Source organism: Scylla paramamosain, chromosome 37 (genome assembly GCF_035594125.1).
Source record: "Scylla paramamosain isolate STU-SP2022 chromosome 37, ASM3559412v1, whole genome shotgun sequence".
Classification (NCBI taxonomy): Eukaryota; Metazoa; Arthropoda; class Malacostraca; order Decapoda; family Portunidae; genus Scylla; species Scylla paramamosain.
Window position 1 is genome coordinate 3,397,418 of NC_087187.1, and position 12,583 is coordinate 3,410,000.

At 46.3% G+C, this 12,583-nt stretch overlaps 2 protein-coding genes across 5 annotated transcripts in view; both read right to left on the reverse strand.

Annotated features, from left to right (window-relative positions):
• Positions 1-830: 830 nt before the first annotated feature.
• LOC135091373 (uncharacterized) lies at positions 831-8,976 on the reverse strand. Of its 2 annotated transcripts, none has more exons than XM_063988970.1 (2): positions 8,874-8,976; positions 831-8,011 (listed from the first exon to the last, which is right to left on the reverse strand). In XM_063988970.1, the coding sequence occupies exon 2, from the start codon at positions 7,782-7,784 to the stop codon at positions 5,742-5,744; it is 2,043 nt and encodes a 680-aa protein (XP_063845040.1). In that variant the 5' UTR covers positions 7,785-8,011; positions 8,874-8,976; the 3' UTR covers positions 831-5,741. The 2 variants fall into 2 exon arrangements, with proteins under 2 accessions (XP_063845040.1, XP_063845042.1); XM_063988972.1 differs by having other exon boundaries at positions 8,820-8,946.
• A 1,108-nt stretch (positions 8,977-10,084) lies between these two features.
• LOC135091377 (uncharacterized) overlaps positions 10,085-12,583 on the reverse strand; it is a 19,306-nt gene continuing 16,807 nt past the window's right edge. For all 3 annotated transcript variants that reach the window (XM_063988982.1, XM_063988981.1, XM_063988980.1), the window contains exons 2-5: positions 12,567-12,583; positions 12,143-12,364; positions 11,650-11,778; positions 10,085-10,945 (exon numbers count right to left, since the gene is read on the reverse strand). The exon at positions 12,567-12,583 is cut by the window's right edge and continues 72 nt beyond it. In XM_063988982.1, the coding sequence (XP_063845052.1) occupies positions 10,895-10,945; positions 11,650-11,778; positions 12,143-12,364; positions 12,567-12,583 (419 nt within the window). In that variant the 3' untranslated portion in view covers positions 10,085-10,894. The remainder of the gene's footprint in view (positions 10,946-11,649; positions 11,779-12,142; positions 12,365-12,566) is intronic.

Below are 12,583 nucleotides of genomic sequence, written 5' to 3' on the forward strand. Positions count from 1 at the left end.
CTTTCCTTTCTTCTTTTCTTCTTTCCTTTCTTCTCCTTTCCTTTCCTCTTCTTTTCTTTTTTTCTTTCCTTTCTTCTTTTCCTTTTTCTTTTCTTTCTTCTTCCTCTTTCCCTTGCTCTTATGCTTTCTTCTTCTTTCCCTTGTTCTTATCCGTTCTTCTTCTTTCCCTTGTTCTTATCCTTTCTTCTTCCCTTTCTTGACAGGGAAAAAAAAAGATCATCAAATAAAAAAGACGCAGTTTTGTATTTTCATCTGAAGTTTATACCAGATTAGACTTTCTTCAATAGTACCTTTACTGCTCTACTAAGCACCAGAGTTTGCCAGCCACTGAGTGTAGGGACTGGCATTGCTCTGGTCTGTTTTCTGAAATGCTTTGCTCTCTTAGCACAACTATTTACAAAGGCCACAGAGATGATTTGCTAGATTCTCAAGACTGTTTCTCCTCTTAGTAATGTAGAAATCTTGTTAATCACTCACCAGAACCATAAAATACCTTTAAAAATCTGTGTAACTTTAACTAGCCTTAAAATGTTGGATTGTATACACTGTTCCTTCCTTCCTTCTTTCTTCTCTCAGTGCACGGTTCTCTCACTGAGTTTATGATTATTAATTTCCCTTTGTGTCAGTTTTAGTTTCCTTGTGGTTTGGTTTCACAGCCCCCCATCTTCCCTCTCCTCCCAGACAGCAGCGTCATGCATCAATATTATGTGTGTTTTTTCTGTGTAGCACGGAGGGTTGTGTGCAGTGTGGCAGTGCGTGGCCAGCAGACACACTCTGGCACTGCCACACAACACAGCAGGTTTCCAGGAGCATCACAAACACTACCCAAGTAAAATCATACTTTTATATAACTCAAAAGGCTTCCAACAACATTAAATATTTTTTTTTTTATATATAGTATATGTATATATATTTTTCTACAGTGTCTGGACATGTTAACATTTCAACTTCTATCTGGTATTTCTATGTCTAAGTAATAACCTGCTCCTTAGCATACAATAATTGAACTGTCATAAATGCTGAGGAAAGCAAGGAAGGTTATAGGCATTATTAAATATATATCTATGGAAAAATATACATATATGTAATATATATATCTGTCCTGTCATCTGGATACCTCAAGGAAACAAAACACAATTTCCTCGGCTCACAATGGCCACAATGAGAGGCAGAGGACGGAGGTCTTACGGCCTGGATTCTGAACCACGGCTCTCTCTTCAGGGTGACATTCAAAAGCTACAGTGAAGATATATAGGGTTTTCATGGCTGCTTTTTCCTATCCATGATACAGAATCCCTTTGAAAGCATAACCAGAATCATGAAAAGCACTCCTGAAAACCCCAGTAATCTCCACTAGAGCCTGTTTAGAATAGACAAGCTAAAGCGATGAGACACTTGAGACTACAGGCGTACAGTCGTATACAAGACCCGTCCCTTACATACCTCGCTACTGTGTGATGCCAGAGTGACCCAACTTCCTGCCAAGTGATATGTTATGCATCAAGGCCTGGCTGGGCGCCTGGCTGCCTGGCACTCGGCACCCAGCACTGGACACCTGCATCAGGGCCATCTGGGAGGGAAGGCCTGGGTCATCATGAGAGGCCAGAGGTGCAGCATTACTCTAACCCAGGTCTTTGCCAGGAGAGCCTTTGGGGAGCCTGGAGTTGGTCAAGTCTGGATTAACAGAGTGACTGCCACATAAAGTGAGGCTCAAGACCACATCTTTAATTTCTCATGCTCAAATAGCCAGGGACTTGAGCACCTTGGGCAGGGCAGCCAGTGAGATATCAGGCAGTGTACAGCAGTGGCTGGAAGTTTTGACATGCCATGCTCACCCCCATGTTGTGTTCCTCCTCAGTAAGTCCTCTAATCTGCTGACAGGCTCATCACAAAACATGACAACAGATGCATTCTCAGATCAGAGGATTTGACACTGAGAAGCAACACATCACACTCCTTTCCACTGTATGGTGCATTCCTCCTCAATCTTTAAGTCCTTTGATCTGCTGATAGTCTTACAAAACAAGACAACTGATGCATTCTAAGCAGATCTGAGGACTTAAGATTGAGGAAAAACATAAAACACAGTGGAAATGAGAACAGCAGGTTACTGTACTATTGCTTCTGACTCCACCTATGAGAGGCAGGCCTAGGGAGCAGCCTGTGCTGAGGAGCAGGCTGCCTTACAAGGAAGGCAACTGGTAAGCAACAAAAGTACACACACTGCAATACAAAATAAAGGAAAACATATGCACCATCATGATGCATTGGAGAACAGCTGTGTGAGAATGAAAACAATAGAAATGAGAGTCTGACATGAGAGCAGCAGTCAAATGCAGTACAACAAATATAGTTCATTAATCCATGTACCAATGCACAGTTTCCACTCTTCCTGTCTTGAACCAAACAAACCAGCTGTACCAGACCACACCAGACCAGACCAGACCAGACCAGTGCCTTGCCCCCAGGAAGTCCTGCCCTCAGTCCTCCACTCAGCTTGCCAGTGCCAACTCCTGCCCACCCAAGCCTCCTCCCCCAAGGCCCTCAGCACACCCAACCCAGGATGCCACACTCTGGGGTGAAAAATGGCAGTTATGACTATCTATCTGGCAGACAAACGCATCAAAACAAATACATCAAACCCAATCTATGTAACTTATGGAATTCGATATAATTCAGAGGAAAACATGCTGAGAAACTCTACATCTCAGAGTGTGATTTCTGCAGAGGCTTGTAACAAAGTATAACATATGAGTGTCTTATTGACAGTAACAAAGGGTGTTCAGTCATTCTCCATAATATACACACATACATACAAACATTCTACCTATGATAACCAGTAAATTCTGTCTATGCACTATTAAAAAACATAATTATCGGTTATGTATGTAGATACTTCCAGGTACAGAAACAAATGACAATATCTCTTCAGTTCGAGAATGAAGCAAAGGGTTAAAAGTGGAATTCTCTATGTAAAGATAAAAGTGTAACCAGAAAAGGAGTGTGATAATATTCAACAATAAAAGAAAGTGAAAATAAAATAAGTGTACCTCATTGCTTCATACAAAACACAGGTAAAGTACAGTTAAAATGGAATTCTCAACATGGTGACATAAAATGTAACTAGAAAAAAAGGAGCATAATAATATTCAATGATAAAAATACAGTGAAAGAGAATGTGGAAATAAAACAGGTGTCCATCAATGCTTCATACAGGAACACAGGTGAGCTAAACCATACAAGACAGGTAGAAACACAGGTAACATCCACCACACCTGTCTGTCATTAAAACCTGCAATTGATATACAGTAAAAAAGTAGTACAAAATAACTTTAATCCTACCTGACTAACACCACACACACACACACACACACACACACACACACACACACACACACACACACACACACTGCCACTGCCTCTCCTTTAGTCTGTCTGTTGTGCTTGGTTACGAGAAGCAGCCAGCGGAACACTCCTCCAGGCACTCTTTCCTCAACACTGCCTGGGCTCCGCAACACAAACACACACATCATAAACTTAACAAAGAAACAATATAAAAAAAAGGTTACACTCACATTTAAGAATATAATTTTCTTTTCTTTCTTGTGTTTAGTACAGGAAACTGTCTTCAAGAACTTACAAAATATTTAGCACAAATAAGTCTTTTATATAATTGCAAATGATAAAAGTTGTACATTAATTTACAGGTCAGCCACACATGCACGCACGCACGCACACACACACACACATCAATTATCTATTAAAAATCTAAGAATCTACATCCCAACAAAGCTTATGAAATCAGTTATGGCCTTCTCCATCCTAAGACAAGTACTACATGACCTTGAGGAACACACACACACACACACACACACACACACACACACACACACACACACACACACACACACACACACACACAAGAAATGCATCACACGTCACTGCTGGGCTGGCTGGGTGTGGCCAGTGTGAGGTGTGCAGACATACAGTACACAATGCAGCCAAATATATACATTATTCCTGATACATACAGTAGGTAATAAATTTCCAAGTGTAGTTAATGCATGGTACAAAATTTTCTCGGTAATTGCACATCTCCCTAATTGTTCCTATGACTAAGAAAGTTGTGTGTTCCTCCCTACACTACTGCAACCCCACACACCTGTTGCCACGCCGGCTGTGCACCGCCTCGGCCACAACAAAGAGGTAAGCACACTACCTATGCCACACAATACCACAGACATGACAGCAAACGCTAGCTGCAAACTCGTTATAACAAGTTTGCTGTCTTCACTGTCTCCCGCACACACCCTACTGTTGTGAATCTGTTTCCCCAGGACACCGAGTACACTGCCGCCGAGTGCCACATGCCGCTCTACTCCAGCACACTCATCTGGACGTGACAAGGCGTGATAACTGCTGGAGTGCTTTACTCCACTTTATCTGTCCATAAAACAATTAGCGGTTTGTACTTGACCTAAACGTGATTCAGCGGACACTTTCCCGTCCCCAGTGTGGGTTGTGGTGGCAGTGATGCAAGTGTTTCCCTCCCCGTAACACAGCAAAGACACAAAGACGGTGCTGCCGACAGCACGTGACAGACTCTGGCACTGGTGAGTCACTGCTTGAAGGCCAGCAGTGCAGGGCCCAGGACACTGGACGCCGCCCATCCCTGTGGTATCTGCAGTGTGTTGCCTGAGATCACTACTGTACCCTCAATAAATATTCCAATCCAATAAATTTTCTTTGGCATAAGTAGAATAAATCTGTTATCTTATTTACCACAAATCCAAAACATGGACAAGCCCATCAGACGTCCCCTATTGCTATGATAAAACAAAGGTCACCTATGAAATACCTTTAAAATGTTTCATCTGATAATGTTAAAACACAATTTTTGTTCGTGTTCATTCACTCACTCGTCAACAATGTGTTACGGCAGCGTTAGGAAAATATTGTCTATGTGATATCAAATTTGGAAGCTTCTGTTTACAAGCAGCGCTGTGAGTCAGCAGGTGTGAGCTAGCAGGCACATGTACTGTATTTCATCAATACTGACTTGATCAGTCAAATATGTGTGAGCTTCTTACAGTTTACTTCTTATAAACCAGTATAATAAATTTATGTGTCTTTTAAGTTCTTAAAATTATAAAATTTGAAAACAAAATATTTCAGACCACCACATTAGGAACACACACCTTCCTCTCACCTGACACCCTCCCCTCCCTCCCTCACACACACCACTCACTCACACAACTCAACAAGGGCACCAGAGAAGAACAAAAGACACTGTAGTACTAAAACAATTCCTTTCACATTATTATCACAAGTAATTTATGATGCTAATAATTGCACACTCTTCCTGCATAACAGCCTTGTCATGAAAGAACAGCTGGACAGCCTCACGCTGTGTGCCTTGGACGGACTCTGTCTTCTCACTATGCAGCTCAGCCTGGCGCCGGCCAACACTCTGCTCCTCTCCACGGTGTCTTCACCCTTCAACAATGAACAAGTAAAACTCAACCCCATTCACCTATACACACACACACACACACACACACACACACACACATGCCCCTCCCGACTTCCACAAGCACAATGGCACATGCACACACACTCGCACTCCCTTTGTTGTGTATCCTAGTCGTGTTTATATATATTTGTACATGAGGGGTGGTGGGGCAGCGCGGGGTGGCTGGGAGGGGTGCCAGGAGCCGCTGCAGCATGGCACTAGTTGTGGGTCAGGCAGGCTGCTTCCCCTGCATCACTCCCCCACCCAGGCCCTCCACGCTGCACCCCAGCAGGCGGTGGGAGCCCGGGGCCTGGGGTTCCTCGGGGCAGTGGAAGAGCACCTGATGGTTGGAGAGGTCGGTGAGGGAGGAGAACTGGAGGTGGCACACCTGGCACTCGAAGTTATCATCCTCACACTCAACCTTGCACAGTATCTCCTCCTCCTCACACTCCACCTTGATTTCCTCCTCCAACTTCACCCTCAGGGGCGGCTCACCAAGGGAAGTGGGTGTGCCAGCCTGCTGCTGCTGCTGCTTCTTCTGTTTTTGTTTTTGCTTCTGCTTCTGCTGAAGCTGGTGCTGGTGCTGGTGTTCTGAGGAGGATGAGGATGTGTTGTGGTCACTTGGGGAAAACTTGTGCTCCGGCTCCGGGGTGGGCGTGCTGGCTGCCAGCATGCCCCGTAGGATGCTGGGGCCACGGGAGCAGTCTGAGGATTTCTTGGAGGGCTCCTCCGCCTGGTTGGACTCAGCCAGACTCTTAAAGTTTTGCAGCAGTCGACTGAAGAGGAAGTTTGACTCCAGCTTTGGAATATCACAGTTTTCACTTGGGATCACCTCTTCTCCTGCAGGCTTTAGGAGATACTCCTTCAGGAGACTCTGGGGCTCCCCTGCTGCAGGTTGGCTGCTCTCCTCCCCTATAGCTGTGGTCTGGTCCTCAATGATGCCATTGGCCACCCACACAGTGTTGTAGCTCTCAGTGCTGTCGCCATGTTTTCTCTTGCCCTTCTTCCTTGTGACCTTGGCACGCTTACGAGCCCTCTTGCCCCTCTTGTCTGGGGTCTGCTGCTGCCGACTCATGATAAACTGCAGCAACTTGGCCCGCGCTGCCCCAGAGCACTGCTGCAGCCCGGCCCTCACTGCCCCTTGGGTGGCCACATCCAGGTCCCCCTGGGAGGTGTGGGGCTGCTCCAGCTCCGGGTCACAGCTGGAAGACTTCCTCCTATTGGATTTCCGCTTCACTGGGGCGGCAGCGTCCTTGGAGACCTTCTTGGCCAGCCAGTGGGTCGGTCGCCAATCCAGGTCTTCCTCTTCACTCTGGGAGGACTCAGTGGAGGTCCAGGTGGCTGCTTGCTGTGCCATGCCTCTGGCTGAGCTGCCTCTGGCTACCTCCAGGTCCCTCTCTGCTGAGAGGGAAAGCTTCTGCAGGAGGGAGGCGGAAGACAGTTCTGATGGGGGCGGGTCATCCTTCTGGGAGTGTGGCATCTCCTTTCTCAGGATCTCCCCGATGCCGCCAACACTGAGGCCGGAGCCAGTTGGGGCCTGGCTGTGCAGCCGCTCCTTCATCACCACGGCCATCAGCACCGCACTGAAGGGTGCAGCAGATCCGCCGCCGTCCTCCCTGCCGTTGCCTCTGTGTGAGGCAGTGGGATAGCGGAGGTTCCTCATGACCCTGGCCACTTCCAGTGTGCTGGGGGGCTGGTCCCTCGCTGTGGACGGACTGCTGGCACCCCCAGCACCCACCCCAGCGTGGCGGTGCAGTGCCTGCAGCAGGGAGGCATAGGGGTAGTGGACATCAGTGTGCCTGAGCTGGTTGAATATCCTGGTGGGGAGTGACTCAGGGCAGCCGTGTGAGCTGCCCACCTTATCACAGAGCTTCTTGAGGAAGGCGGCATAGGGGTACAGCCCCATGTTGGCCATGCCGCTGCTCTGCTCCCCTGGCCGCTGCGTGTGTTTCCTTTTCCGCCTCTTGTGTGCTGCCTTCCCTCCCTCCCCCGGCAGCTCCACCTCCCCCTTGGCCCTATTGGCACCGCTCCCTCTTCCCTGGGATCCCTGGGGCCTGGAGCACACCTTCTTCCGTTTGACGCCCGGCCGGCCCGGCTCGCCCTCGCCCACGTCGGACTTGTACTCTGTCTCCACAAAGTCCATGGCATTGAGCTCGATCTCGTCCTCCTGTAGCATGGTGGCAGGTGGCGGGAGTCTGCTGGGGTGTCTGGCAGTTGCATGCATCCTGCGCACATGCATCTCTCCTCTCCCTCCCAAGCCCCAGTCAACCATCGTTCTGCCGCTGCATGTCTCTTGGGTGGCAGGGGCAACACAGCAGGGAAGGGGCAAAGGGGAGATGTGCTTCTGAGGTCCTCATGCCCCCCAGGGTGTGCTTCCCTATGTGTCTCTTCCCATGGTGGCAAGGGGAGCACTAGCCTTGGGTAGCAGCTGCACGGGTGGTGGTGGCAGCGGCGGCGGTGACAGTAGTAGTGGTGCTCTCCCTTACAGCATGTCTGCTTCTGAAAACAATAATTCTTCAGTACATCACAGACTGAACTAGACATGAGTGAAAAGTCTGACGGCCTAGATTTAAACTCGGTGAAATGTTTCACAACCTAAACTTAAAATTGCTGATAGGTATCCAATCCATATCCAAAAATGTAGACAGGTTGGACGGGAGTGGCTGCTCTACACACTGACTGAATTAAGAAACAGTCCTGATCCTACTGCATTACAATCCCGCAGCCCAGTCCGTCACTGCCTCCAAGCCACTCAAATCCACACGGCAGTAAGACCTCACCACCTAAGGATACTAGACAAGGATACTCTCAACTTAATCCTACGCTGTCTGTGAATACTAACACAAGGTTTAACAAACACTACTACTACACCATAATTAAATCCACCTAAACCAATCCTCTCATCCATTACACTACACCACTTCATCCTCGTTTGTAAGGATACTGTGACACTAATCCTAAGCTATCTGTGAACAGCAACGTAAGGATTAACAAACAATTCCAATCCTACTACTATATAATTTAGTCGTCCACAGCCTCCAATCCACCCACGCCAAACATACAATCCACTACACTCCTTCACCAAATCCACGCTCTTAAGGACTCTCTTTCCCCAACCCTACACCTCTAACGTGGACAAACAATAGGATTAACAAACACTACGCCATAATCCAATCCTCCACAGCCTCCAATCCACCCAAGCCAATCCTCCGAACCACTAGAATCATCCACTTAATCCTCGCCCACCTCTAACTTTCTCCCAGCTTTCCACATCAATCCTTCACTAAAACCTAGTAATACACGTCACCCATCTTCCTCAGGGCATCCTCGTCCCCCTGGCTCCCCTGCCGTGCACACTGACCGGGGGGAATCGTGGGGGGGGGCGTCAAAGTGGGCCAGAGACTTCCCACTTCGATCCACAGCTCAACGTTGATCAACAAACGAAATCTGTCATGGAGGTGATTGTGCGCGGCCTACGGGGTGACTATTCAGTGCGTGTTTGGTTGCTTTTTGGCTGTTTCGGGGTTGTTTAAGGTTGGGTTGGGCTGTATTTAGGTTTTTTATTTATTTACTTTTGGTGCCTTTTGTTTGGGTTGGGCTGGGTTGGATTTAGGTTTATTTGGGTGTGTTTGGGATGTTTAACAATACTGGTAATCTCCCAAGATGTTTCACAAGTGGTGGTCGGCGTCCAAATACAGGCACAATACACTCATCGGAAGTAAATGAATGCAAAGTTAAACCACTTACACTGAATGTTAAGACTAGAGAATGCTTAATCTATTTCTTGAATATGTACAGTGATCTAAAAACAGACACAGTCGGTTTCATTGATACGATATGATTTAGAAATATGTGCAGACACTGGAATTCTTTGAGCTATCCCCCCCTCTCTCTCTTTCTCTCTCTCTTTCTCTCTCTCTCTTATCTAATCTTCTTTTAAAGCTCCTCGTTGACTCGGCACTAGCAACCTGATTACTGACTTTATTCCATTCACATATCAATCCGTTTATCAGTTTCTATCTTTTCTTCAAATTTTATCTGTAAGACTTCTATTATTATCATATTTATTTCTGTTATCACTATATCTATATATCCCCATTGACTCTACATGAACAACCTGGCCCGAGTCTATTCAAGTCATCTACCACTCTGTAAACTTTTTTTTTCTTATATATTCTTTAAATTCTAGCTTTCAGACTTTTATTATCATATTTAGAGGTTTTGGTGTCATTTTGCTAAGTGATATATTGTTTTCTTACAACCTACATTTCCAATACAATAATCCCTCTTTTTTTCCTCGTGTTATCTTACATTACTTTGTATGTCTTATCAGAAATGTTATCTCCCAGCTGCAGATATAACTCTAGTAGCAGCAGCAGCAGTAGTAGTAGTGGTGGTAGTAGTAGTAGTAGTAGTAGTAGTAATAGTAGCAGCAGTAGAAAAGATATCTGTAAGGGATAACTGTTAGTAGTAGTAGTAGTAGTAGTAGTAGTAGTAGTGACATTTGCAAGGCATCCTAAATAATGGCAGGGTATTGAAAGAAAACAAGTGAGGTGTAAAGAGAGTGACATACATCAACAGAATGTTTATTTATGAATGGCGCAACGCGGGGATAGAATAAATGGTGATAAACTGCGCTGCGCCATTAGACAACCTTCACGTGCCCTAGACCAGTCTCTCTCTCTCTCTCTCTCTCTCTCTCTCTCTCTCTCTCTCTCTCTCTCTCTCTCTCTCTTTCTCTCTCTGCTAATGTTTATCAAGGAAGGACATTCAAGTTCAAACTATTTCTTTTTTTTTCGTGTTGTTGTTGTTGTTGCTGTTATCCATTTTATCATCGTCCTTTTAGTTTTCTTCTAGCTCTTTTCTTCTTCTTCCCCATAGTAATTTTTTTTTACGAATCTTTTCTCTTTTTCTAATTCTTCATCATCCCGTTCTTGTCTTCCTTCTTCCTTCTTCCTCCTCATATTACCATCAACCTTTTACGAATACTTCCTCTTTTCTCTAATTCTTCACCGTATTCTTGTTCTCATTCTCCTCTCCCTCCTCTTCCTTCTTCCAAATCATCATCACCACTAGCTACAACCACAAACTTTCCCATCTTCTCTCCTCCCGCTGGCTTCCCTCCCCTCACTCCTCACCAACACACTGACACGCAGCCAGCCTCGCTTCAACCAAGGATAGAAGACTATAATTATACACCCACACATTCCAGCAGGTTATACCAATGAGTACCGCTGCGAGGGGAGAGAAGGAGGGGGCTCACTTATCTCTCCTTGGCTTCATTCCTCATTCTGCTTCTTTTCTTAGACTATATATTGTTTTCTATCCTTGCCTTCAGCTCTTCAAGCCTCCGATTTTCGACTTGCGTGACGCCCAGCACTGTTAGTTACCGTACCAGACTGCAGGTTTGTCAAGTTCAGCTGAGATCTCATTCTGTAAAGGAAACAAGAGGGACTTAAGGATGGTGTTCTTAAAAATTTTATTAAAGGGAGTGAAAGGATTAAGGGCGGTGTTCCTACACTAAAACTATTAAAACGAGTAGGATGACCCTTAGAAACTCGTGTCAATTCAACTGGAGCCTTTAAAAAGTGGCGGAGGGGCGGCGCAAAAGTTGATATGAAATTAGGTAGGTATTTATAGTATATCAGCATTTCATTTTTTTTCATTGTTGGTGTCGTTCAACGTATCAGCTTCAGTAATTCTTGTCTCAGTTTCATTTTGTAGTTTCATTTGTACTAGTGCGGTGGATTAGGTGAGGTCTAGGGGTGCGTTCTCTTACATGTCTTCTGTTTGTGACTAAATGGCTCGTATTCTGAAACGCTCCGCTCTCTCACCTCGACTATTTTCAGAAGCCACGGAGGTGATTACTCAGGTTCTCAAGAGTGTTTATCCTCTTAACAGTGCAGAAATCTTGGTAATCTGTCACTAGAACCATACAAACACCCTTTAAAACCCTTGTAACTTCAACGAGAGCCTTTTGAAAGTAGTGAAGATGAGACGCGGTAGTGTTTTAGAGTACGGCACTATGACTCAGAATACAATCCAAAATCACCCCAGAACAAACCAAAATCCACCGTTTCAAAGATTTAAAAGCCAGAAAACCCTCTTATCCTTCTCCTACATCCTGCAGGACTCACCAGGAAGCGTTCAAGGATAGCCAGGAGCTCTTTACGTGAGAATCCTTCCCGCAGGAGCCCGAGGAACATGTGGCGGTGGCGGTACAGAAAGGCACGGTACAGCGAGGCAGCGCGGACGAAGCGGCGAGGCTGTGGGACCAGGGATGCCAAGTTAGCGGGCTTTCCTTTAGCGGTTAGGTTAAGTTAGGATAGGCTAGATCAAGTTAGGTTAGGTTAGGTCACGGGGAGATCAAGCAAAATTGTTAGGTTAGGATAGGTTAGGAAGTTAGGTCAGGCTTAGTTAGGTTAGGTAACGTCAAGTTAGCTCAGGTCATGTTAGTTTAAGTTAGGTCTGACTAGGTTAAGTTTGGTCTGGTTAGGTTAAGTTAGGTCTGGTTAGGTTAAGTTAGGTCACATAAGGTTAGGTTAGGCTAGGTCAATTTAGGTCAGGAGTTCCAAGGGCATTAGATTGTTAGGTTAAGTTAAGCAAGGTCAGGATTCCCAAGGGCGTCACCTGGTCAAGAAGGGGCGGCGCGGCAGGCTGAGGGGGCGGCGTGGTGGTGGTCATGCGCGCCTCCTCCCGCTCCAGCAGCTCCTGGGGCGTCAGCTTGTGGCACACGACGGGGCTCACCAGGAAGGGCGCCCTCACCTGCCGCTCCTCGTACCCCGCGCAGCACGGCTTGGAGCACAGCGTCACCCCGCGCACAGTCTTCCACCCGCCCATGCAGCACGTCACCTGGGGACAGCAGTGGTGGTGGTAGTGGTGGTAGTAGTTGCAGTAGTGGTGGTGGTGGTGATGGTAGTAGTAATAGTAGTAGTTGTAGTAGTTGTAGTAATAGAAGTAGTAATAGTAGTAGTAGTAGTAGTAGTAGTAGTAGTAGTAGTAGTAGTAGTAGTAGTAGTAGTAGTAGTGGTAGTAATAGTAGCAGCACACTCACCCTGTCATCGGCTAGTA